Source organism: Bubalus bubalis, chromosome 11 (genome assembly GCF_019923935.1).
Source record: "Bubalus bubalis isolate 160015118507 breed Murrah chromosome 11, NDDB_SH_1, whole genome shotgun sequence".
Classification (NCBI taxonomy): domain Eukaryota; kingdom Metazoa; phylum Chordata; class Mammalia; order Artiodactyla; family Bovidae; genus Bubalus; species Bubalus bubalis.
The window spans coordinates 48,490,786-48,518,572 of NC_059167.1; the positions used below are offsets into that span (position 1 = coordinate 48,490,786).

Below are 27,787 nucleotides of genomic sequence, written 5' to 3' on the forward strand. Positions count from 1 at the left end.
TTTTCTCTTTAAAAACTAGCTTTATTTAAAAGAATCTAAAGCATAACACTAACAGGAAACAAATTTACAATACATATTGTTCAAGAAAGCCTGCCATACATAATTTCAACTAATAGTAGGTCTATATACTGGTAAATAACATTATACAATGCACAAATGACATTTAGCATGATCCCTGAAAAGAACAGCCAACAATAACACAGACTGTTTTGATATAACCTCTACACATCTTACTACTTACCTATAGAATAAAAAACTAAAATGTGGAAGATAAGTTAAACTCCAATTTTAAAATTCTAGCAGATGTTTAAGGAAAAAGAATAATAAGGAGGAAATTAGTATCTTAAAAAGAGAAATGAAAACTGGCTTACCATTATTTACAGTAATTATTAAAAAGTATTCAGAATTGAGAATTATTTGGTTTACTAGTTGGAAGCCAAACTGCCCATTATCTACTGCATTCAGTTACCAAGCCAATTTTTTTTGAAAACTGTAACCTGCATGTTAACTACATAAAGAAAATAAATAATTTGGAGGTAACCTAGTCATTTCATACTTTATTCAAATTTTTCCACAAAGCAATTCATGAATCATTTAATACGAATACTTCTTTAAAATTCTATGATTCAAATAGAAATAGATCCAGTTCTAAAAGACTGTATATGAAGTACCAGGAAAAAAAAAAACTAACATGTTAAACTAAAAAAAAAAAAAGAAACCCATGAAAACACTGAGTATGCAAATAAAATATAATGGGATTATGACACAGTATGGCATCTGGAATTTTTTTCTTTAAGAACTGAGATTCATTGCTATGTCAGTTCTATCAATAGCTGACAATCAAATGTATGATACATACCAAAACAACCATGCCCAAAATGACAACATCAGTAGACATTAACCTTGTAATATACATCACTGATATAGTAAAATTTTATCAATCCAGGATAGTTTAAATTGATAAAAGTCTGAAATTTTGAATATTTTAAAAAGATATGCAGTTTAAGCACTCACAAGCATTTTTTTTCTGTTAAGTGTGTAATTTCAAATATGCAAATCTGCAAGTATTATCTATTACAATTCTTTTGCATACTTGGTTTGATGACAAAATAATGCTTTTAAACTAGTATTCTGAAATAAATGCTTATAAAAAGCTAAAATTTTTTTCAAGATTAAACATTCTTCTTTAAAATCTTATTATTTTCATTAACAAATCTTTTCATCAGAGAGTACAAACACCAATCAAGCCTTGAATCAATGGTTACAAATTCTAACTAGAGGCATTTCATGTTATTTTAATAAATAGTTTCTCAATAAATGAAGATTACTATTACTATTTATTTTGATTATGGTGGAGTGAATGATATCTTTCTTGGTTGGGAGACATGATACAGGCTAAAAAAATCTAATATGCACTGTCAGTTAAGATAATTCCTTAGTAAATTATAACTGTAAGAGGAAGATCAAATTTTTAAAAAGTATTTATTATGAGTGCTTCTAGGAACTGCCAACACCAAATTTTATTCCTCTCTTCCATTTCAGACATCAGGCCATCTATTAATACTAACCCATAAATACTGATGTCTCACATACTTCATAGAGTAGCTTAAACATATCAGCATAAGAAATAATTAGTATTACATAGTAATTTCCTTTGCCATAGGAATAAATGTTGGACAAAGTCTGGAAACATTTTATTTTCCAATTTGAATTACAGTAATTTTGCCACAGATCACAGCACTAGTGCATGTGTTACTTTAAACATGCTCTAAGAACAAAACAAAAATTTACTGCAAAAATACATGTCACCAATGTGGAACACACTCAGATTTGTATAAAAGTACTGAACTAATATCCCAAAAAGAGGTATATGTAAGCAGTACATAAGGAAGAAATAGTTTTAATATGAAACAGTCATTTAAGTCACATACATCATGATAAGAAGCAGGACTTTCTTTTATAAAAGGTATTTTAACTAACAAGCAACATCATCTACATCACCTACAGAACAAGAAAAGGACAGGTATTTAGAATTTTAATATAATTACAAATAATGTGTTTTGACAAAATATGACATAAGATGAAGCTTATCCATTGGCTTTCATTAAGTTTTCAATGAAAACTTCCTTCCCTTTACTTGCCCTAGACCACTTGTCTTGGCAAATACTAATGCCATCCTAGTTCCTTTACTCCAGGGGTGCCTCTAAGCTCCCATCACTGTACCAAGAGTTGGAAAAATACAGATGCGACTTCTATACTACTTTATAGGATAAATGGAATACAGGAAATGGGGAAGTTACTGAAATTTGGAAATAAGGAAATCTCTGAGTTCTGAAGCAGAGAAAAAAGTGAAAAGTCTCAAAGGAAACTGGGAAGTACTCTCAAGGTATCGATCTAATAAAAATACTGCTTTCTATGGTGACTGAAATGTGGTCATATTGCCGAAAATCTAAGATATTAAGATTCATTCTGCATAAAGTCTTTAAAACATGAGAAATTTAATCCCATATTCTTCACTTTGTTCAAAACTTATTGGAAAACATTTCCCCCTTAAAAATCTAGCCAACCACAGCCAACAAAGAAGTGTGGCTTCTGAAGAAAGATATGAAATTTTGAAGTACAGAACATCCAGGAAGGGAAAAGGCAGGTTGGTTTCTAGAGCATTTCACTGGAGAATTTAGGATGGTAGGAGGGCAACTGGGAAACACTCACACCAAAGAACGTAACCTTCCTGTGTCCAATCAGGAAAAAGGTAAGACCTCTCCTTTCTCCTTCCTACATTGATTGGTTCTCCTAAAGAAGGAGCACTCAGCATGATACAATTGGCTAACTATATGAGGTTTAAATAAGCCTTTATGAGCTTCCCTAAGAATCTAGTCATCTTATAGAGAGTTCTAAATCGCTATTCACAAATGAACTTTGGGAATCTTGATGCTTTTAATTAAAAAGATCTTAAATAACAAAACACTCATGCATATGAAACCTCTATAAACTGCAAAAAAGAAATCAAAAAACTCTCTCGAGCTCCCTTTAAAAATCATTGCTTATATATATATATTTACTATTAAATACAATTACTATAACATGTTGAATAGTAAGTACTAGCACTCAGTTTGTTCAAGACAAACAAATTTGGAAGAGTATTAGAAGAAAACTCCCGATATTTTACCTGGATGATTAAAGTCAGCAGATATCAGGGTGACCTATTATTGCAGTTTTTTTCCTACCACTAGGAAGAGTTGGGAATCTAAACACATACACACACAAATTGGATTTCTTATATTGTGTTCATCTAAGAAGAATAAGCACTAGTACAAGAAAATCTTCAGTTTTATGTACATAATCTTCTAGTTTGGATAACAAGAATCATAATAGCAGTACTCTAAAGTATTTCACACACAAGGAAAACACGGATCACAAATCTAATTCTAAGCACTCTATCTGAAGAATAATTTATTTTTCTTTTACAAGCTAAATTATTTCTGTGAGTCCAGTAGCATCTGGAAGCAAGTGGTTCAAGAATTCTCTCGTGAAATGAACAAAGCGAGTTCTGAGAAAGGAACTGATGTTTTAAAACTTTCTATCAGTAACCGAGTCTTGTTGAGGGAGCCAGCTGCTGACAGCCAGGCTGAACTCTGGCAAAACTTGAGAATGTAGGAGAAACCCCAACATTTCATGCTCAACTGCACATGTGTGTGTCCTTGTATATATGTGTGCATGTGAGATGAGGTCCTTTCAGTGAAGGAAGAGGATTATGCTAAAAAAGGTGTGATGTTACTAGAAGATTATGCATCTCATTCCCTCTTTAAATATTTTGAAATTTAGGGCAACTCATCACTTGCATTATGAAAGCCACATCAATTTGTGTAACAGTCTTCTTTGAGTCATATTAGGCAAATTCATATCTGGCCTTCTTAAAGTTCATCACTTCCCTACCAAAAAGCCTCTAGAAAACTTCTGACAGTGTTATATAGACAAATGTAGAACTAGTAATAAAATTAATTCAAATAGATGAAAACGTTTGTCAGTTATGATTACAGTTTGCCTGTAATTCACTGCTGGAATCAACCATGTTTTTTTCCTCTTTTGGATATTTAACAGAGTCTTATCTAAGTAAGTAAGGTGTTCTTAAGACCTAAACACAAGAACAAATTCACTTGTTTGTAAAATTTTAAAAACAATTATTTGGAAATGGAAAATAAAAGTCACATTATAAATCAAGTATTTTTAGACTAATTTGAGAGAGGTTATTTCCTTTTCACAAAACATTCATAACTAATAAAACTGTAAGCAACAGAGGGCTTTAGAAACTGCTTCTCACCAGTTTTAGCAATGAACACAGCGAGTACTACTGTGTTAACTCCTGAGGACACTGGAAGGTTCTACTCAGTATCTAACTGTACTCAGTCATTTCTTTTTTAATCACCATCTGATGCTAGAACTGGGTTTATAGCATGCAGTGCATTATATCTAAAAAATAGCACTAATTGGGATTTCAAAAACAACTTAACTAGATCCTTACACATTTAGAAAATAACAAAAGCTACAATGTAAGCAAAATATGATCTTCAAGTATGCTACTAAACAATGTAAGCAAAATATGATCTTCAAGTATGCTACTGAACAATCAAATGTCAAGAGTCAGCCCAATGTACTGCATTTTAATCTGCTTCAAATGGTTAAATTTTCACACAAAGGAGTACCTAGTATGAGAGTTTATACCATTTCCTAAAACTATAAAGATATTTATCTTACAGCTATGCTTAAAATATTTTGTACCCACCTCTAACTAGTCACAGGTAAATGGGAAAAACCTTATTTATATTACCTTGTACCATATGAAATTGCTGTTTTTGTTGGTCACAATTAAAACACTATTTAAAAAAATAAGTTTTATTCAATCAAAATACGCATCATGAGCATTAATAATTTTCTTCTAACAGGATATTAAATATTTCATTTTTATAAAATTCATCATTTGCTATGTTGTATAAATTGTTCAAACCCTCCAATTACTGTTTCTCAATTGGAGAACATGTAGTTTCTTAGAAAAAGCTCCAAACGATGCAAACTACACCAGTTCATTGGACAAAGTTCTGGTGACTATGCTGGAAACGACAGAATCAAATAATTAACTTTGCGTCAGTGGCTTGTGACATGTGATGCCAGTGCTGTCATGTAAAAGTGTCAGTTCATTTTTACTAATCAAAGGGTATATAATCAAAATTTTCAAGCATAATTTAAGTTTCTTGGCAACATTGCTGCTGCTGTCATTTCACCAAGGTTTAAATGGTTGTCACTATCCCTTTTGCAGATCACCACAAGGTCTTCAGATTTGGGCACAACAGGAATGATGGTTCAAGTTTGGGAGCTTTACCAACAACCAACCATTGTGTAAACTGCTATCAACTGTCATATAGAATCCTTTTTTTGGGTCACAGGTTTTGATCCACTCCAAAAACAGGTTTCTGTTGTTTCAAATCTTAATGAGTGTACCTCCAACTGTCTCCCTTCTTGATCTTCCCTCAAGAGAATACTTTTAAGTCTGTTTTTACACTCTCCCCAGCCCCAGCAGAAACTTGTGTCTCCTGCAGGGCCTCAAATGGCTGTCAGTAAGCTCTCACCTTGGCTCTTAATTGATCTTCACTTAAAATGGATTTTGAAGTCCTGTGAGGCTCATTTTTAAATTCAGATCCCAAGAACAAGATTTTTCAAACCACCACTGAGTAGTTCTTCTGCCAGCAGAGCCCTGTAAGGTCAAATTCATTTTTTTATGTCCCAGTTTGAAATGATATTAAGAAAAGTATTCACAATTCTTCTGAGAATACTGTATTATTTATTTCTCTGGAAAACAATAACAAAACAACTGAATAATCAAGGAAAACTGAAGAGTGAAGAGCATAATATTGTTATATTTCTAAATAGCACAACTAAAAACACCCTTTATGACAATTCTACTAATTGTAGTCAATTTTCAACTGATCTTACGTTAGCAATTTCATGTGGTACAATCCACAAGTTAATCAACAAATGCATATTGAACATCTACTATATGCTAACATCTGTCCTGTATCTGTACAAACAGACATCCTAGAAAGACTGACTTGATAATATTAAAGTCACTAATTTCAGGAACACCAGTAAGGGAGGAATCTGGTGTCATACTCTACTATTTGTTAGAAGATCCATTAAAATGTATGCTTTCATGTTTTAGCTACATATATTCTTTCTGAAAACACATTACATGGATTCTCAAATATTCTTTGAACTAAATGTTTAATTTGATATTGCCGAAGTTCAGCAGTGAAATACACTTGACCCTTGAACAATGTGGGAGCTAGGGGTGCCAATCTCTTCACTGTCAAGAACTGCATACAACTTTACAGTCAGCCCCCCAAAACTGTGTTTCCCTATCCTAGGATTTAACCAACCAAGGATCATGTAGTACTACAGTATGCGTTTACTGAAAATCAGTGGACGTATGCAGTTCAAACTTGTGTTGTTCAAGGGTTAACTGACACATTTTTCAATGATTGTAACTTTTAAAAAAGTAAAAACTTGCCTACGTTTGCTATACATTATCTTGAAGCTTCAAGAGGCTTTTATGTTTAACAACAACTAAAATTTATTTGTATAGTACTTTCTAATGCACCCCATATACATTATTCTTATTTATTATAGCAAACAAGACAATACAAAATATGCACTAGCAATGAAGTGGAGTATTAATAAAAACTAAAAGGTAAATAATCTTTTCATGTATGCATTTTAAAAAAATTATGTAAAACATTAAAATCCTGTGTCACTGACCCTCTGTAATACACAGAGGGTGGGCAAACACTGAAGTGAATGCCTGTTATTAGCCATCACTGCCCACTGCAGGTGGACCGAATGTTTCTCTAGTGCGCATTAACTGGACATCTTTGTCAGCCATACAGGTATCACAGCCCCATACTGCTGACGCTTCTGCTGTTAAGAGGCCATAAGCTGTTTCGGTCATTCCAGTGCAGATCCGATGAAACCATTTCTGACAAGAGGCTTCACATAAGATGGCATCCTGATCATCATTCACTTCATTTGTACAAATTCCACAAGGATACACTGGGTCAGAAGAAGAATGCCCATGACGGCTTGGGTGGAGAGCAGATTTATTGCTTTTCTCAGTGGTGCATGTATCTGTGGCACCTCTAGGCTGTCGTGGTTTACTCTGTGTCCCATTTGCATGGCTGTTGTTTGTAGCTTCAGTGCTACTCGAACGGCTATTCTCTTGACTGACGACATTGTTTCGATTCACATTTTTTAATTCAATATTACTCTGATTCACTGTGTCATCCATGTTTAAGTGAGGTGGATGAGCAGAGGAGTTTTGATTTGTGTTTTTGGTAGCTCCTTGACTAAAGTCTTGTTTTGGGGGTGGTGCTTTTGCTTGACCAAAAGTGTTTGGGGGAGGGATAAAAGAATGATTAGATTCTAACGGAGAACTAAAATTGGAATTACTTCCAGGGACAAAGTTAGATGCCAAGTCAGGGTTAGATACTTGGCTAGCATTCTGCGGAGGAATCTGATTGAAGTTTTCAGCAGGATTTTGTCTAAAATGTTGATTAGGCATGTTAACATTCTGAGTTAGTGCATTATTGTAAGATGGATTTCCAAAACTTGAATTATCATGTGGCCCAAAGTTAAAAGCATGAGGTCGATTAAAACCCATGCCCAAAGGATTCTGAGGAAATGGGTGTGGCTGATTCCTGAGTGAGTAAGGACCACAGTATGGGGAAGACATTCTTGGAGGAACGTGAGGTGGCATTCTGAATGTGCTGTAGCCTCCAAAGCCAGGATAACCAGGGCCAAGATACGGATTTGATGAAGGTAGTGGTTTATAGGAAATAGTATTGTAGTTGTCATCAAACGGATTAGCAGCCACTAGATGGTCAGAGTTTGGATTCGGTGGCGGAGCATACTCAGACAATGGAGGAAAAGAAGGCCCCTGAAATGAAAATGTAAAGTGAAATACATGTTTTTGATCAAAGAAGTCATAAATGTTAACATTTATGAACCCAGTTTTAGTTAAATTTCTTTTGAAATTTATGAAATTTTAATTTATGAAAATTTAATTCTTCACTTGACCTTTCAATTCCAAAAAAAGTTTATATTTAATTATATTTAATGATAAAAATGTGTAGGTTTCTTTCATTTAGGAAAGGAAATATGGTATTTTTTTTTAGCTCAAATCAATTATTTCAAACTCTAGATGTATTCAGTCTTCAAAAGAAGCTTCATTACCATAATTTTCATTTAATATGCTAGCCTACAACTATAATCTTCCACTTAAAATTTTAACTAAAAGTACCTTTATACCTCCAAATAGCTATAAAATTAAATAACAGTAAACAGGACCTAATTTTTTTTTCCTGGCTAAACTTCAGGGAGTAGCTACTGAAGTAGTCCCAAAGCACTACGTTCTAGACCTCAGACTAGAAAAATTAACTGCCAGTTTTAGTCACACTGCAAGTTTAACCCTGTAGCCAAAATGGAGAAAGGTAAAATGTACACACTTCATACTCACTTGCAGTCTTTACAACAAAAAGAGTGCTTCAAATTTATAGAGGATAAAACCAAGAAAGTCAGTATTTATAAATGTTTATTACGACCAAAGATTATAGACAAAAGATGCTTTCTGCTTCATGTTATGTACATACATACTGATTTATTATAATAGTTGAACATTACTCCAGGTTAAACTTGTGTCCATGTATTTTTAAATCTTTTCATAAAACTACAGGCATCTATTCCTTTGAAGTTAGATTTAAGAATAAGCATTTTAATTTATTTGCCTACATTTCCTTCTTGCAGTATTCACTCTAGGCCTACAGTCCAATAATAGCCATGAGTTGCAGAGTAAAAACTAAATAAATAAATAAAAATACAATCACTGCAGAATTTACTACTAGGTTCAGAATGAGGATAGTAAACAAAATCCACGACCAAAGTTAAATTTACCTCATAGCGTGATCATATCAGTGAAGAAAAACTGTTAACAAAGAAAATGCCAGTTTACCTGTGTATTTGTCTTGCGTTTTTTCTTATCTGGGCTTCCTAGTTGCACACCTGGTCCTCCTAACCCATCCAGTCCACTATCACCACCTAAAAATAAGTAAATACATTCAAATATTATTTCTATTCATAAGTGAAATTTTATATCTTTCATACCATTATAGCTACCTGTTAATATGTTTTCTATTTTTATTAGATAAAAGTAGTATTAAGCTTTTATTATCTTTGTTCTTCAAAAAGCCTTCCCCATAATCTCAGCCAGAGTCATTCACTTCTACTCCCACAGCATTGTTTTTTAATTTTTTTTTTTTCAGTGAAAAAGTAAGTCTCTATATTACCCTCAAACCTTCAGTCATCTGGTTTCCTATTCCTGAAGCAAACACTGTTGCTAGTTTCTCTCCATCTTTCCAAAGATAATCTAGATTAATTCTAGTGTATCTCTAGGGAGTAAAAAAAAGGATGCCATGTTTAGTATAGAACAATGGTTTGTACCTTGCTTTCTTACTTGGAAATCATTCTATGCCATTACATATAGAACTGCTCCATTCTCTAACAACTGAGTAGTATTTCATAGTATGATTATACCATAATTCATTAAACTAGTCTTCTCCCTATTGATGGATTTTAATTGTTCTCAAACCTTTGCTTTTCTGCAATGAAAATCCATGTATAAATGTCTTTACACTCATGTACAAGTCATTCCTAGAACTAGAATTATAGCATCAAAGGCATATGCCTTTTAATTCTGAAAGGTATTATCAAAACACAACAATGAATGTGGGCATGATTTTCTCAATGTAATCAATTAAAAGCAAAAGCTTGACTATGTTAAAAAGTAAGTTTATCAATGGAACTTTTTTCCATTAAAAAAGCACATTTTTTATTATAGAGAATTCTGAACATATACAAAAGTGAGAATAAAATTATGTACACATATATGTAGCCATATAATACATATTTATAACAGATTAATAAATAAATTCAATGGGTTGACAGAAGATTTTAGGAGACTTGCTCATACACGTGGATTCTAAGAGATACTTAAACTGACACCTAAAAGATGACAAGAAATCTCTCATCTGAAGAGCAGAACAATAAGCCTGTAGGCAGAGAGAATAAATAAGAAAGGAGCACAAATGTGTCTAAGACATTTAAAAGAGACCAGTGTGTTATGGGACTCTGTAGAGTGCCTTCAGAAAAGGCTGAAGAGACAGGCAGGGACCAGATCATTTTAAAGTGTTATGGACTGATTGCTGTATCCCCCCACAATTCCTACATTGAAGCCCTAACCTTAATTTGAGAGTATTTGGAAATGAGGGGTTTGGGAGGTAATTAGGGTCATACTAGGTCACAAGGGTGGGTCCCTTATAATGGGATTAGCGGCCTTAGAAGAAGAATAAGTGATTGTCCTTGCTCTCTCTCCCCTTCCCTTCCTTCATCCCTCATGCATACACTAGGAAAGACCACATGAGGACACAAGAAGATGGGCATATACCTACAAGCCAGGAAGGAAGCTCTGACCAGGAACTGACAAACTGGCTGGCGCCTTAATCTCGGATTTCCTAGCACCCGACTGTGAGAAAATAAATTTCTGTTGTTTAAGCCCACCAGTCTATGGCATCTTGTTGTGGCAGCCCAAGCTGACTGAGATATAGAGCCTTGTAGCTTATGATAAGGAATCAGGATTATATTTGGAGAACAGTGGATGATCATTTAAGAATTTCAAACAGGAAAGTAACACGAGTTGTGTTTTTAAAAGATTACATTAGCATTTGTGCTGAGAATAAACTGGTGATGAGAATGAGGTCAGGAGCAGGGAGACCTGTAATGATATCTTTACAACAGTAGTTGAGGGAAAGAAATGGTACATGGCAATAAAGAGAAATCAGCATGCTGGCAATAGTCCTACACATAACAAAATGCAAAGCAGATTTCTGTAAGGGCTATTTAGGACAAGTTTAAATACTGTGGAGGTAAAAACTATGACAAACAATAACAAAATTTTAGTAAGGATTCTGGATGTTAAATTAATATTTAAACACCAAAAGCTTTCATGTATAAAAACCACAACTAATTAAAAGATAACGAAGAAGAAAAGTTTTCATTTTCAGGAACAAAACTAAACTAAAATAACTAGCAATAAACTTAAGAAATGCACAAGACCAGTATGAATAAAAACTTATTAAAAGCCCTATTGAGGGACAGAGAGGAAGTCTTCTAATGAGTGGAAAGGTACTCCCTGTTCTGGCTAGCCATCTGGAACAAAATAACACTGTTTTTCTTTAGAGCACATATTATCCCAGATAGCCTGATTGTGCCCTCCTCAGAGACATCAGCACTGAGTCACTAGTCCCATCCTCTAACCCCATGGGCATTTATACCAGCCTAAGCAGCACCCCCTTCTCAGAGATCGGAGTTTAAACTCCACAGGGTCCCTCTTGTGAGTGGACATGTTTTTATAATTCCAACGTGTTTCCTATGTCCTACAGCCATGAGGACATGGGGAGCTTCTTCCCACAGTTGTTACCTCTGTAAAATCTTTAGTATTCCATTTTGCCAGTTTAATATCTGTTAGCAATACTTTATATCAAATTCTTCACGTTAAAAATAATTGGTATGGTTTCTGCCTCCTGACTAGACCCTGACTGATACATACCTCAAACCCTACCAGCCAGAAACTATCATTACTCCTAAGTTAACATCAGTCCAGACTTTTAGCTTACTATCTACCTACCTACTTTCACTCCTGTGTATAAACACTGACAGTAATATTTTTACAAAAATGGGATATATTTAAATAAAAGCATTAAATGTTAACTTATTCAAATTTAATAAGGAAAAAGAAACAAGTTAAAATGATGAATATGCTAAATGTTTCTTCATCAAAAGAGAATTCTCTAAGGCTAAAACATCAATAAAAACATTAAATAAAAAACATTAAAAACATGGTTTTTCTTTTTTCTTTAAATAATGTTGACACTTCCTGCATCGAAAGTTGAGGACTATAAATTTTTACTTTTTCCTTTTTGTCCTGTAGGTTATGGTTTCTTCATCTTCTGCATGCTGTTTTTCTTTTTCTTCACTATGTGTGTTAGTTCATTAGTTTGCTATAGCATGTCTGAGTAATTATCATGCTTTTATTTTTACCCTGTAACTTTGCCCAGACCTTTTAAACTCTGATTTAATGTATGTGACTTTGATTCCCTTTTATTCTTATCTAAGGTTGTTTGCCTGGCTTAGGTGGTTTTCTTGGCTTATGTGGTATGTATCTAATCATATGATGTTTTTCCTTTACATTATTTTAATGTTAAACCTAGCCTGACATTCCTAGAATAAACCCAATATGAATGTTACATTTATTAGACTGGATATTCTCTTTAAAATGTTTGCCTATCTTAGTAAGGTTATTAACCTCTCGTGTTTCCTTGAAACATCCAGGCTCTTAATTTTGAGGTTTTGTTAAGTGCATATCTACTTATTTGTAGGGTGCAGTAATCGACTCACATTAGAGTATTCTCTTGTGTTGTCTTATTCACCTGGTATCCCTGAAGACTTCTTTTCTCTCAGAGAGAGTCCTTTAAAAACAACAACAAACTTGTTTTACTCGTTTTTTTTCTCACTCAAAAAAGTGAGACAATAAGAACAGTCATTTAATTTGCTTTTCTCCAGACCTGGGGTTACTAGTGAGAATTCTCAAAATTTTGTAAATCACCAACAGCTCCCAAGAGGAAGGGGTTGTTTTAGAAGCCTAAAACAGTGATCTAGATTGCAGCCTGTTCCAGATTTATGTTACCGGGCTGTGTCCCTTCCCTTGTTTGTTGCTGACATTTTTTGCCATTTTTTTTCCAACTGTTTTGGTTCATTTCACTTGAAATTTAAGAAGAGACTCTGTAGTTTTGTTCTAGCATCTTATCTTAAAGGTTTCTATCTAACTATATCTATGTTCCTTCACTTAATCTTCATAACAAACCTATGAGGAAAATCATCCTCATTTTAAAAAAGAAACAAAGAGAAATGAAATTGTAAAGGTCTGGGCCATACCTCTGGTAAAAAGCAGCTCTGAAATCTGAAACTAGGATTTGTTTTCTTTTGCTTTTAGGTGTGCAATTCAATGGGTTTTTGTTTTGTCTTTAGCATATTCACTACCACCAAGCAGTGTATCTATCACCACTATTTAATTCCAGAACACTATCATCATCCCAAAAAGAAACCACGTACCTGTCAGCCATATAATATGTGGCTCTGTGTTTGGCTTCTTTCACTTAGCATAATATTTTCAAGGTTCAGCCCTGTTATTTTATGTATTACTACTGCATTCTTTTTTATGGCTGAAGAACATTCCACATTATTTTTATCCAGTCATCAGTTGGTGAACACCTGGGTTGTTTCTATTTTGGATGCATTTATGTACACTTTTTTAATGAAAGTGTATTTTCAATTCTCTTGGGTATACACCTAGGAGTGCAGTTGCTGAGTCATGATATCTCTATGTTTAACATTTTGAGGAAACACTAAGCTTCTACAGTGGCTGCATCATTTTACATTCCCCACCTCTGAAGTCTGAGAGTTCTGATTTCTTCATATCCTCCCCAACATTTGTTTTTTTATTTTAATAGTGACTTTAGTGAGTGTGAAGTGGTATCTCCTTGTGCTTTTAATTTGCATTTCCAAAATTACGAATAATGTTGACTACCCTTTCGTATATTTATTGATCTTCTGTGCAGAAATGCTTTTTCAAGTTCTTTGCCTATTTTTTCACTTAGATTGTCTTTTCTGTTATGTTTTAAGAATTCTTTACATATATATTAAGGATACTAGAGTCTTATCAGATGTAAAAAATGTAAGATTTTAATTTTGGTGAAGTCCAACTTATTTATTTTTGCTTTGTTGCTTAAGTAAAACTAAGTTTATTTAATTTCGAAGATATAAGTTTGCCTTCCAGAAATCTTATACATATAATGTCTTCCTCAATGGCCCACAAAAGGCATAACAGTATATACTAACATACTGAACAGAGAAATGTGTTGTTCTTAAATCTGAATACCTAGAAATTTTGTGGAAAAGAATAAGCAGTGGGCTTGAGGTCAAATAATAAAGTGATTATATAAATAAACAAAGAGACCAAACATTAAAGCCCTGTCTTTCCTAATGTTTGTTATGGGTATTTCATTATAACAAAAGTGTAAATAGAAAAAGGTAACGCTTAATAATAAAAATTCATTAATACACTCAGAAAAGATGTCCTTTTCATTATAGGGAACTGGAATGCTAAAGTAGGAAGTCAAGAAACACCTGGAGTAACAGGCAAGTTTGGCCTTGGAATACGGAATGAAGCAGGGCAAAGGCTAATAAGTTTCGCCAAGAGAATGCACTGCTCATAGCAAACACCCTCTTCCAACAACACAAGAGAAGACTCTATACGTGGACAACAACAGATGGCTAACACTGAAATCAGATTGATTACATTCTTTGCAGCCAAAGATGGAGAAGCTCTATACAGTCAGTAAAAACAAGATGGGAGCTGACTGTGGCTCAGAACTGAACTCCTTATTGCCAAATTCAGACTTAAATTGAAGGAAGAAGGGAAAACCACTAGACCATTCAGGTCTGATCGAATTCAAATCCCTTATGATTATACAGTGGAAGTGAGAAATAGATTAAAGGGATTAGATTTGATAGACAGAGTGCCTGATGAACTATGGATGGAGGTTCGTGACACTGTACAGGAGGCAGTGATCAAGACCATCCCCAAGAAAAAGAAATGCAAAAAGGCAAAATGGTTGTCTAAGGAGGCCTTACAAATAGCTGTGAAAAGAAGAGAAGTGAGAAGCAAAGGAGAAAATGAAAGATATACCCATTTGAATGTAGCGTTCCAAAGAATAGCAAGGAGAAATAAGAAAGCCTTCCTCAGTGATCAGTGCAAAGAAATAGAGGAAAATAATAGATTGGGAAAGACTAGAGATCTCTTCAAGAATATTAGAGATACCAAGGGAACATTTTATGCAAAGATGGGCTCGATAAAGGACAGAAATGGTATGGACCTAACAGAAGCAGAAGATATTAGGAAAAGGTGGCAAAAATACACAGAAGAACTGTACAAAAAAGATCTTCATGACCCAGAAAATCACGATGGTGTGATCACTCATCTAGAGCCAGACATCCTGGAATGTGAAGTCGTGTGGACCTTAGAAAGCATCACTACGAGCAAAGCTAGTGGAGGTGATGAAATTCCAGTGGAGCCATTTCAAATACTAAAAGATGATGCTGTGAAAGTATTGCACTCAATATGTCAGCAAATTTGGAAAATGCAGCAGTGGCCATAGGACTGGAAAAGGTCAGTTTTCATTCCAATCCCAAAGAAAGGCAATGCCAAAGAGTGCTCAAACTACCGTACAATTGCACTCATCTCACATGCTAACAAATGAATGCTCAAAATTTTCCAAGCCAGGCTCCAACAGTACGTGAACCGTGAACTTCCAGATGTTCAAGTTGGTTTTAGAAAAGGCAGAGGAACCAGAAAACAAATTGCCAACATCTGTTGGATCATCAAAAAAGCAAGAGAGTTCCAGAAAAATATCTATTTCTGCTTTATTGACTATGCCAAAGCCTTTGACTGTGTGGATCACCACAATCTGTGGAAAATTCTGAAAGAGATGGGAATACCAGACCACCTGACCTGCCTCTTGAGAAATCTGTATGCAGGTCAGGAAGCAACAGTTAGAACTGGACATGGAACAACAGACTGGTTCCAAATAGGAAAAGGAGTACGTCAAGGCTGTACATTGCCACCCTGCTTATTTAACTTATATGTAGAGTACATCATGAGAAACACTGGGCTGGATGAAGCACAAGCTGAAATCAAGATTCCAGGAGAAATATAAATAACCTCAGATATGCAGATGACACCACCCTTATGGCAGAAAGCAAAGAAGAACTAAAGAGCCTCTTGATGAAAGTGAAAGACAACAGTGAAAAAGTTGGCTTAAAGCTCAGCATTCAGAAAACTAAGATCATGGCATCTGGTCCCATCACTTCATGGCAAATAGATGGGCAAACAGTGGAAACAGTGGCAAACTTTATTTTTGGGGGCTCCAAAATCACTACAGATGGTGACTGCAGCCATGAAATTAAAAGACACTTGCTCCTTGGAAGAAAAGTTATGACCAGTCTAGACAGAATATTAAAAAGCAGAGACATTACTTTGCCAACAAAGGTCCATCTAGTCAAAAGCTATGGTTTTTCCAGTAGTCATGTATGGATGTGAGAGTTGGACTATAAAGAAAGCTGAGCACTGAAGAATTGATGCTTTTGAACTATGGTGTTGGAGAAGACTCTTGAGAGTCCCTTGGACAGCTAGGAAATCCAACCAGTCCATCCTAAAGGAAATCAGTCCCTAATATTCATTGGAAGGACTGATGCTGAAGCTGAAACTCCAATACTTTTGCCACCCCATGCGAAGAACCAACTCATTTGAAAAGACCCTGATGCTGGGAAAGACTGAAGGCAGGAGAAGGGGACGACAGAGGATGAGCTGGTTGGATGGCATCACTGACTCGATGGACATGACTTTAGTAAACTCCGGGAGTTGGTGATGGACAGGGAGGCCTGGGTCCTGCAGTCCATGGGGTTGCGAAGAGTCAGACACAACTGAGCGACTGAAATGAACTGAACTGAACTGAACTGATTAATACATTAGTCTCTTCTGCTGCTGCTGCTGCTGCTAAGTCGCATCAGTCATGTCCAACTCTGTGCAGCCCCATAGATGGAAGCCCACCAGGCTCCTCTGTCCCTGAGATTCTCCAGGCAAGAACACTGGAGTGGGTTGCCATTACCTTCTCCAATGCATGAAAGTGAAAAGTTGCTCAGTCGTGTCTGACTCTTAGCGACCCCATGGACTGTAGCCTTCCAGGCTCCTCCATCCATGGGATTTCCCAGGCAAGAGGACTGGAGTGGGATGCCATTGCCTTCTCTGAGTCTCTTCTAGTACATATAAATTACCTTTTTCCACAGCATTATTAAGACTACTGAATAGCTGTAACTTTTTCTATTAAAATACTGTAATTTAAAGATGAACAAAATGTACTCTATCATCTCTGTTCACTTTCTAAAATTTTAATAATAATGTCTATATTTACTATAAGGCAAAACTCTGACATTTGGAATCATTTAAATAAATTCCATATTTTCAAGTAATCTGTGAGTAAAGCCATCTAAAATTCTTTTTTGAAAACTGAATTTATAGTATTACTTTTTTATTTAAGAGTCTAATATTTTCCTCCATAAAACAATCCTTCAAGTTCCCACTGGTCTCTGTTGCCCCACTGATTATTCATCTAAAAAGTTAATGAGGCCATTTCCAATGGCTTGACTCTTGGCCTTACCTAGGTCCCTCCCATCACTGTCTGTAATAATGCTGGTTCTGTCATCTCCATGATATAATAAGTCATGTTAAATCAGATTAATGCTCATTGGGGCTAATTAGAATATAAGCTACCAAGAATTTCTGTAATTATTACTCCTTAGAAATGAAGCTGCAAGGCCAAAATCCATAAGGAGGGAAAGTAGTGGTTATAGTGGTAGTTATTTAGGTTATCTTAATAACTTGATGCCAAAGCTTCTATCTGCTCTACACTCTTCAAGGGAAACCATGACCATTTCAGCCAGAAGTTGAGAGCTGTGGGGCACAGAACCAAGAAAAGGGGAACTTTCAAAGCTTGTTCTAACAATGGCTACTCTGATCCTTTTGTTAATTCTTAAACTTCTTAATCTCATCTCTTCACTCCTACCTGCCCAGTGCCCTCCGAATGCACAAGGGGCAGAGAAGTTGGAAGGAGTGATGTCCACAATAGAGAAAGAAACCTCTCTCATCCTAAGAAAGTAAAGGAATTTAATCTATATATTATCTCCCTTCATTATGTCAATCAATCTCAATTAAGCAAAATAAACTTTTACCTTTTATGTAGATCTGGAAGCTTATTTCTCTCCTTATCGTCTTAGGGGAGTTTCCAACCTATTAAATGAAGCTATTTTTTCCCATCTAAAGACTCTACAAATTAATGATTTTTATATGAAACTCATTTATAAGGATAAAATCATTTATTTGTATGTGTTAGTCACTCAGTTGTATCTGACTCTTTGCAACCCCACGGACTATACCCTGGCAGGCTCCTCCATCTGTGGGATTTTCCAGGCAAGAATACTGAATCGAGTTGTCATTTCTTTAACAAGGGGTCTTCCTGACCCAAGGACTAAACCCGGGTCTCCTGCATTGCAGGCAGACACTTTACCATCTGGGCCACCAGGGAAGCCAAAGTGAAAGTGAAAGTCGCTCAGTAGTGTCTGACTCTTTGCAACCCCCATAGACTACACAGTCCATGGCATTCTCCAGGCCAGAATATGGAGTGGGTAGCTGTTCCCAACCCAGGGATCAAACCCAGGTCTTCCGTACTGCAGGTGGATTCTTTACCATCTGAGCCACCACGGAAGTATTTGTAAGCACTTTTTATTTCTTAAAGTCGATTTTTTCCCTTTTGAAAGAGTGGATTATTTACTTTAGCCCTCTTATGGTTTTTTCTTGGTCTAGGTACAACTTCTTTATTCTTTAGGTTTAAGACTCAATCTATTTTGGCACCAAGTCTTTAAAGGGAACATTATTCTTGTACACTAGATATGAGTATGCCTCATATATTTTAAATTTTCTTTTATTAAACTCATTTTATTCACAATTATGGTTTGGTATGTGATAGTAACAGTTCTTGTAAGTAATGTGACTACATTATTTTAAAACATTTTTGTTGTTCAGTCGTTCAGTTGCGTCCAACTCTTTGTGACCCCGTGGACTGCAGCATGCCAGGCTTCCCTGTCCTTCACTATCTCCCAGAGCTTGCTCACATTCTTGTCCATCGAGTCGATGATGCCATCCAACCATCTCATCCTCTGTCACCCCCTTCTCTTGCCCTCAACTTTCCCAGCATGAGAGTCTTTTCCAATGAGTCGGCTCTTCGCATCAGGTGGCCAAAGTATTGGCGCTTCAGCATCAGTCCTTCCAATGAGTATTCTAATATTTTCCTTTAAACAGACCTGCTTCAGCATTATTCCAAGTGTGTATTTTAAAATGTGAATGAATTAGAATAAGTATGTACTCTAGACCGATTTGACTCAAACCAGGTTTTGCCCTCCGAAATACTTATGTTGAAATCCTAATCTCAATGTGATGGTATTAGGAGGTGGGGTCTTTGACAGGTGATTAGGTCAAGTGGGCTCTGTCTGCCCCTATGAAACAGACCTAGGAGAGTTTTCTCACCCCTTTCCATATTAGGACAGAGTAGGAAGACTTGTCTATGAACCACAAAGTGGGTCTTCACCAGACACCAAGTCTGCTGGCTCTTTGCTTTCAGATTTTCTAGCTGTCAGAATTGTAAGAAATAGGACTTCCCTGGTGGTCCAGTGTTTAAGAATCTGCCTGCCAAAGCAGGGGACACGAGTCTGATCCCTGATTTGGGACGAATCCACATGACTGCAGGGCAACTAAGCATATGTACCACAACTACTGAGCCCGAGCGGGGTGACTACTGAAGTCTACGTGCCCTACAGCCTGTGCTCTGCAACAACAGAAGCCACTGCGATGAGAAGCATGCACACTGCAACTAGAGTAGCCCCTGTATGCCACAACTAGAGAAAAGCTTGTGCACAGAAACAAAGATCCAGCACAGCCAAAAATAAGTAAGTAAATAAAAGTTTTTTAGAAAAGAATAGTAAGAAATAAAATATCTGTTGTTTACAAACCCCCCAGTCTATGGTATTCTGTTACAGCAGCCCAAACAGACTGTAACAGTACCTAATACATTGCCTGGCACAGAGCAGACCCTCAATTGCTAGTCCTCGTTTTGTTTCCCTTTAGACTAAACTTTATCACTAGCGTACTTCACTTCCGTTTCTACAGTATTTAACATCCTATCAATATCTAATAACCAGCAGTGACGACACAATCACTGGACACTCAAATATCAGTTTTTCATAACAGCACAGAAATCTAGCATATACTGTCAGTTGGATGTGAGCTTCTTAGCTAAACAGCTTTATCTTCACCTGAAACATACACTTTAATAATACTGGTCTCTACCATGGAATGGAAACATTGTGAATACATGAATATAATGTTACATGAATTCCATCAAGCATTTGGCAAAACGGCCTTATATGACTGAAATGAAAAACACATTATTTCCTTTTCAAATGCAAGGCAGAAAGTGTCCACTATATGATGCCTCAAATCTATATCAATCTGGGCAGGTAATAAATATTAAAATGAGAAAGCCCTCAACCTCAGTCATTTAAATTTTTAAATATTTGTGGTTCCTGTGCCAACTGTTCTCCCCAAACTAACAATCTTTGCATTACTGTGGTGCATGAAATTTAAGGCTGCTCACAAAGGTAAAGCTTAGAAGGGTGGGTAGATGGTGTCCAAGTAGAAAGCTGACTCTATACAATAACACCTCTAATAATGGGAGGTCTCAATGGAGCTGATGCTTTGAGGATGGGTATCATAGCAAAGTTAGGAAAAAGAAGAGGACATGCCTAGCAGAAGGAACAGAATGTGCAAAGAAAAATGTAAAGGCAAGAGAGCTCATGACATCTAGAGAGGAAATGTGAATATTTCAGAAATGGAGCATGGGAGACAAGGATGAACATTTCATGAATATGAAGGATGGAAGACTAAGTGGTAGGCCTGGGTCAAATAAGAAGATAGGAATGTTAGATTGGGTCAACATAAGAAGGTTGGATTTTCATCAGAAATGCAACGGGAAACCAATGAATTTTACAAAAAAGAGTAATGTGACTAAACTGTGTTTGGGGAGCACTATGTGGCTAGGATTTGAGGCCCCAGAATTTACATTCTAGCTTTGCCACTTACTGGCTGGGTAGACTTGAATATGGGCTTCCCAGGTGGCACTAGTGGTAAAGTTCCTGCCTGCCAATGCAAGAGACACCAGAGGCGCAGGTTCAATCCCTGGGTCAGGAAGATTTCCTGGAGGAGGAAACGGCAAGCCACTCTAATATTCTAGCTGGGAAAACCCCGTGGAGAGGGGAGCCTGGCAGGCTACAGTCAATGGGGTCACAAAGAGTCAGACATGACTGAAGCAACTTAGCAGGCAGACTTGAATATGTTACATTACCACATACTGCTAAACGTCTCTGAACATCAATTCCTCAACTGTAAACCTAGAATAATAATAACATAACTTACAGGGTTATCAAGATGATTAAACTACTTAGAAAACTGCTTGGTAAGTACTTAATAAATGGCAGTTATATATCACCAGCAGTAAGTAGCAATGTGGAAAATGGGTTAAAAAAGACAAAATGGGTCACTGAAACCAGTGACAGGGTTAGTGTAATAATCAGAGATAAGCAAAATCTGAACTAAAGAAGTAGCTGTGGAAAAGACTAGGAGATGACAGGTACAAAACATACTAAAGAGACAGAATATCTAGGACTCTGGGACAGTGCTGAGTTACACTGGGGGATGGCTTTGGGTTACTAAATAAATGATCTTTATCAAGTTAGGGAATATGGGAGAAAGAGCATGCTGAAGGTCTCACAGACACCTTTCATTCCATTTGTTAACAACAAAACCTATTTATCGCTCCCTCATAAATTATTCTTTTATATATCTGTGACACCATTCTCTTCTGTTTTTCTCCTCTATCTCTCTGGCTACTCCTTGGCATTCTGTTTTTCAGCGCCCTCTTTTCCCTCTTATCTCCTAAACATTAGTGTTCCCAAAGTTGCTTTCCTCAATGCTTTTTTCTTCTAACTTTTCACTCTCTTGGGTAAGCTCATCTACTCCCAAGGCATCAAATTAATATTCACATGTTTACTGATAACTTCCAGATCTCTATTTCTGGCTCAGACCACCCACCTCAGTTCCAAACCATGTTTATCCATTGCATACTCTGCAACATCCCACGGGGATACTCATTCAATGTGCTGAAAACCAAACTTGCTTTCCTGACACTCTGCCTAGTCCTTACTTATGCTAATTAAAAAATAAAACAAAACAACGATCCCCCTCAAAATCCTGTCCTTTAGATTTTCTCTCACCGGTTCCTTCCCTCAGTTCTATGACTACGTAAATTATGCTTACTCTTCTATCTTAATCCAAATCTTCCATACACTCCTCTTATCAAGATGGTCTGTATTTTTTTAGTACCGTCTACCTTGTATGCTTCTGTGACATTTCTGTGTGATTATGCCACTCTAAAATACATCCTCACCTCTCCAGTGTCATTTCAACTCTGGTTAAAAGCTTTTCACCTGAAGGTGTACAGTCTTTTAAAAGCAGATAGCTACTTAATCACTTTTGCCTCATGACTAGTGAAATTTCTACTAAAGAACTATCATTTATTCATAGTCTAGATGGAATTATCTTGATACTATATAGTGTTCAGCACAGTTCTGACATGAGTCATATAATGTCAGCTGTCTTAATTTTTCCACACAAAATCAGTAGTAAATCAGACAGAATTGTATTTGAAACAATAAATGTGACATTTATGTAAAAAAAATAGCATTTCATCTGAAATGAATGCTTCAACTCTAAATTTGCTTTTCTTCTTCATTTTCTCTTTAATTCTCTAAGACTAACTCTTCATTTGCATCCTTGATGCTATTCCTTCTCTCATATGCAGAAACTTGATTTATGAGGATAGGAGCCTTGTCTGTTTCATGCCCAACCTCCACAACAGCAAGTACCTAGCACACAGTAGATATTTTTTTATATGTACTGAATGCTTTATTAATGAATTATCCTCTTTTTCCGTTGCTTTTTCAGTTTCTCCCGTCTTCCTCTAAATCAGGTCCTTCTGTTGGTCTACTAATATGTCTATCATTGTTCAAGGGAGAAAAAGTAAACAAAGAGAACCCACACAAACTTTGTCTTGACTCTTTTCAATCTATTGGCTACGTATTTCCTTCTGCCACCAAGCTTCTTTTAAATCAAATCTTCACCACTTAATATTCAGTACTCTGAAATATGGTTTTCTCCCAAAAGTGCCTTCTCAAAATCATCACTAAGTTCCTAGACCTTCTTCTCACCCCTCATCCTCCTTGCTGCTCTTTCTACATTTAAAACAAAGGAACACCCACTGCTTCTTAAAACTTTCCTCCAGGAGGCCTTCCTTGACTCCCCTAAAGAGGCGTTATATGTTTATTTTTTCATAGATGATCACAGCACTTATCACACTGTTTGTAAATGGTTACTTTTCAGTATCCCAGACTACACTAAAAGTTAGTGAAGACAAGCGTTATGTCTTCTTAGCAATGTATTCCCATTGTCTATCCAATAAATATTTGTTGAATAAATGAACGAGTATTGTCATCAGAATACTGGATAACAGGATTGTTGGTTAAACTAAGGATGATGGTAACATTTTAAGGGAAAAGCGCAAGTAAAAACCGGTGGGAGAGGCTATGGACAATATGAAAGCAGCATAAAGATATGAATGAGTTCCTTCATGTATTCACTCATTCATTCATCTAGTATCTCCTGTAAGCAAAGCAGTTAGGGAAGAAAAAGAAAAATAATCAAGATATTGTACATATCCTCATGGATCTGTCTTTCAATCAAGGGCTGAGGGCTTGGGGGCTGGTAAGAACTGGTAGGAAATATGAGAAAGATACTTGGCCACTAAATATGAACTCTGAATCTAATATTAAAATATCAGGACAAGTTTGGAAAACTACCAGTCCACTTCCTCTGGTCCACTTACCTATCATAACCTAGGTCTAACAACAGCAGTTCTCAAACTTTTGTGTACATAAGGACCAACAGGAGAGCTTGTTAAGGATACAGAGAAATCTCTCAGAAATCCTAATTCTGTGGGTCCTGGAAGCTACATTTTGTATAAGCATCCTAAGGGATCATGGTGCTTTAGGTCTACAGAGTATACTATTACAAAGTCCTTAAGTCATTCATGTTGTCCTAATTTTGCCATATCTGAGTTATACCTATAATATTATTTTCTAATAATTCTTCTAAATTTAAATATATATATAGGTCTCTCTATAGATAAACATATGTAGAGATACATGTATAGATAGATATATGTATAGATAAGAGATATATGTATAGATATAGATAGATATATCTATAGATATCTATAGATATAGATAGATATCTATACACATATCTTTATCTATACATATATAGATATGTAGAGAGATCTATCTACCTATATATGTCTATCTATCTATCGTCTATATCTTAGCCTTATCCTCAGCAAGAGGTTTGATGACTTACACTTTTTATACACATGAAATACATAACCATTAAAAAGTCTGCCTATGTATATCAGTGGATGGAGAAACAGTTTGAGAAGCAATGTTCAAGAGATTATGTTCTGCAAATACCACCTTCTTATAAGCAGTCAGATGATATAAATTATAACCAAAAGCTTCAGGGCAGTGAAGTTCAGCAGAACCATGCTTCAGAAGAGCTTATGTAGATATACTGGTAGCTTTTATGGATTATAAAATAATTTTAGAATGCTTTAAAAATTAATGTTCTAATTAGTACAAAACGACTTATTATAAAAACTCCTCTTCATATCAGCTTTTTATTTTAAAAAGTGCTTTGTCTTATATTCTGGTACTTAACTCTCACAGTATTCTTGAACTGACACCTGAGTGAATTCCCAACATCTAAGTTAAAACCAGCAGTTGTAACAAAGCAAAGATAGGTCTGTGCTCTTGACCCACAATGACATACCCATCAATTTTATTTAAAATTACATTTGATTAAGACTGACAATTGAATTCAAAGGTATAAACTTGATAACGATTTCTTTTCCTTCAAGCCCAAAGTAATTTACAATAATAGGCAAAACAATATGGTACACATATCAAAGAGATAACTATTTCAGAAAGTCTACTCCTTAAAGGCTTTGGCAACTCATAACCACAAAGAGAAAAGAAAAGTTGAAATAGAAAATCTTCACCAAGAGAAAGACTGTGCTGATGTTAAGCCTGTAAAAACAATATTCTGCTCTAAATTATGTTTTTGCTTAAATGTTTAAGAAAATCAATCTCTATCTAAACTCAAGTTATGTTATTTGGATCCCACATTGTCACTGTGTCTCAAGCCAGTTCTACAGATTTAATCTCTAGTCACAAGAAACAAAAACACAGATGAATGGCTGCGGTCCTCAGTCTCTATATCACTTAAATCAACTGGAAATTTACCTTACTACTGATTTATAAAGCACTTTATCTTGTTTGGCTGAAAGGTTTATTACAATAGCCTAAGTAGCCTCCCTTGTTAGCCCTTGTTCGCTACAGTCTATTCTCCACACAGCGGCAAGTAAAAACCTAAGTCACGTCAGTCACTCTCCTAGACAAAACCATCCAGCACCTATCTCAGAGTGAAAGCCAAAGTAAAATCTTTCAATGGCTCACAAGACCCCCAATACACACTCACCCTATCCTTCAGCTCAGCTCACACTACTGTCCCTTTGCTCACTCTCTGCCACTTACAAGAGTTTCTATGCAGCTGCTTGAGCACACTAGACAAATTCCAGACCCAGGGCCATTGCACTTGCTGTTCCTCTTGCCAATACTGCTATTCCCACGCCTATCCATAGGGCTCTGCTCTATCGCTTCCTTCGGATCTTTGCCAAGCTTCATCTTCCAGGTGAGCCCTCTTATAAATAATCACTACCTCCCCACCCCCATACACACTTTCTAACCACTCTCCCTGCTTTGATCTTTTCCATAGCACTTACCATTTGACATTCTATACCTTTCATTTGTTCATCATTTGTTTACCCCACGAGTTTGAATTCCTGGTGGGTGAAGATGGTCTTTTTGCTTTGTTCACCGTGGTATCCCAGTGTCAAAAACAGTGCCGAGCACAGAGTAGATGTTCAATAAATATTTGCTTAATGAGCAAACTGTATGACTTCAACTTTAGGACTTTCAACCTTAACCTTATTGAACGCTAGAAATAAAGAGCTGAAGGACACTCCCCAAATTTCGAGACGGCACTTGACGTCTGAACTTATAGGCAGTATCTTTTGTCTGGCACACGTTCCTCTTATATTTCTTAGTAAGGCAGCAGGGAAATTCCTAACTCGTGTGCGAGGAAGAAGCCAGCCGACCGACCGTGTGTAAAACTGATTTGGGGCGACTTGCTTCTTATCCATAAGCCAACAGAGGAAAGCGTTTTCAATGAATATAGTTTCTCCTTTCCTAAGGAAAATAAGCTGCATGTTTGTTGCCTTTTGGAAGGTGAGAAGGGGGCCCGGGAGAGACGCGAAGGCCCGGCACACCTTCTGCAAGAGCGTCAACTCCAGTGCGGTCCAACTTACTTTTTTGTGGGGGGTAGGCACCGTTCGTGGTCTCTGCCGGGGGTGTTTCTTTCTCACCCTCTGAGCTGCCTATTGTGCTGTGTCTGGCCAACGAGGTAAGGTGGGCGAGAAGCGGGGTATGAAGGGATGCGGAGTGCGGCTTCAACTGCCTCCTAACACAAAGTCGGGGCGGCCAGGGCCCGGCGCGGGGGTCCTGCGGGCGGGCGAGCGCCGGGGCCGCGCGCCTTCGACCGCAACCCGGGCCCCGGGGCGCAGGCGGGACGCGGGCTGCGCGGAGTTAGGCCCGGACAGAGCCCCGTGGCCTCCCGGCGGCCGGGCACGCGGCCCCCGCGCGCCCCGCTCACCCCGCTTCCCTCAACCCGGAGCCCTTCTCGGTTACCTCGAACTCTCTTCAGCGAAATGGGATCCTTCTCCTGTTCTGCTGACATTACAGACCGCAAAGCATGACTCCCCCCCAGGCCGCGGGAATTCGGTCTCTTTGATGCTGCGGCGGCGGCTCCTCCTCCTGCTCGCGGGGCCGCTGCGGCTGCGAGGCGAGCCTCAGAGCTGAGGCGCGGCCGAGGGCGGCAGAGACGCGGGGCGACTTTGCAAAGTTTGGGAGGAGGACGAGGCCTCCGGGCGGCCGGGCGGCCGGGCGGCGTGCGGGGTCCGGCCGGGCTCAGCGGCGGCGGCGGGAGCGCGGCCTCGGGGCGGCCCCCCGCCCGGGGCCGGCGTGTGCGGAGGACGAGTGCGCCGCCGCCGCCGCCTCCTCCCACTCCTTCTTCGCCGCCGCCGCCGCCGCCGCCTCAGGAGCCGCTGACAGGGGAGGCGGGAGGCGGGCGGCCGGGCCCAGGCGGCGCACTCACAGCGCCCTCTGAGGAGGAGGTCTGCGCTCTCACAGCTCCCGAGTCGCAGACACAAAAGCTCCCAACCTGGAGCCGCCTGCAAAACCCGCTCTGGGGCGGGCGAGGGACGTGGCGCGGCCCCGCGGCTTCCCCGCCCCGAGCTCCCCAGCCCCGCGCGGGGACGGACTTCGGTGGGGCGGGGGGGCCGCTGCCTGGTCCCGCGGTGCCTCCCGCCGCCGCCTAACGCTCCGCCTCGGCCCAGCCCCCACAGCCCGCGCGCGCCTCTCGCTCCGCGCGGGGCTAGCGGGCCCGCGGCCCTGGCAGTCGGGGCGGGCAGCGCGCGCCTAGGGGCCGCCCCGCCCAGCCCCGCGCTGCTCCGAGCGCGGCGCTCCCCCTCCGCCGCCGCCACCGCCGGGCTAGAGGACGCCCGGCTCGGCGGCCGACGCTCCCCGGCTTCTTCGAGGAATCGGCATCTCCGAACTTCTTCCGAGGCCACAGCAGGCATCTTGGCCCTCGCGGCCAGGGATCTGAAAGAGAAACGTACGA

The 27,787-nt window shown here is 38.1% G+C and overlaps 1 protein-coding gene across 2 annotated transcripts; it reads right to left on the bottom strand.

Moving 5' to 3' along the window:
• On the bottom strand, positions 1 to 26,991 carry PYGO1 (pygopus family PHD finger 1). 2 transcript variants are annotated; one of them, XM_006074925.4, is made up of 3 exons: positions 26,797 to 26,991; positions 9,056 to 9,141; positions 1 to 7,984 (listed from the first exon to the last, which is right to left on the bottom strand). In XM_006074925.4, the coding sequence occupies exons 1-3, from the start codon at positions 26,843 to 26,845 to the stop codon at positions 6,860 to 6,862; spliced, it is 1,260 nt and encodes a 419-aa protein (XP_006074987.1). In that variant the 5' UTR covers positions 26,846 to 26,991; the 3' UTR covers positions 1 to 6,859. The 2 variants fall into 2 exon arrangements, with proteins under 2 accessions (XP_006074987.1, XP_025151415.1); XM_025295630.3 differs by lacking the exon at positions 26,797 to 26,991 and adding an exon at positions 25,833 to 25,857.
• Positions 26,992 to 27,787: the final 796 nt, after the last annotated feature.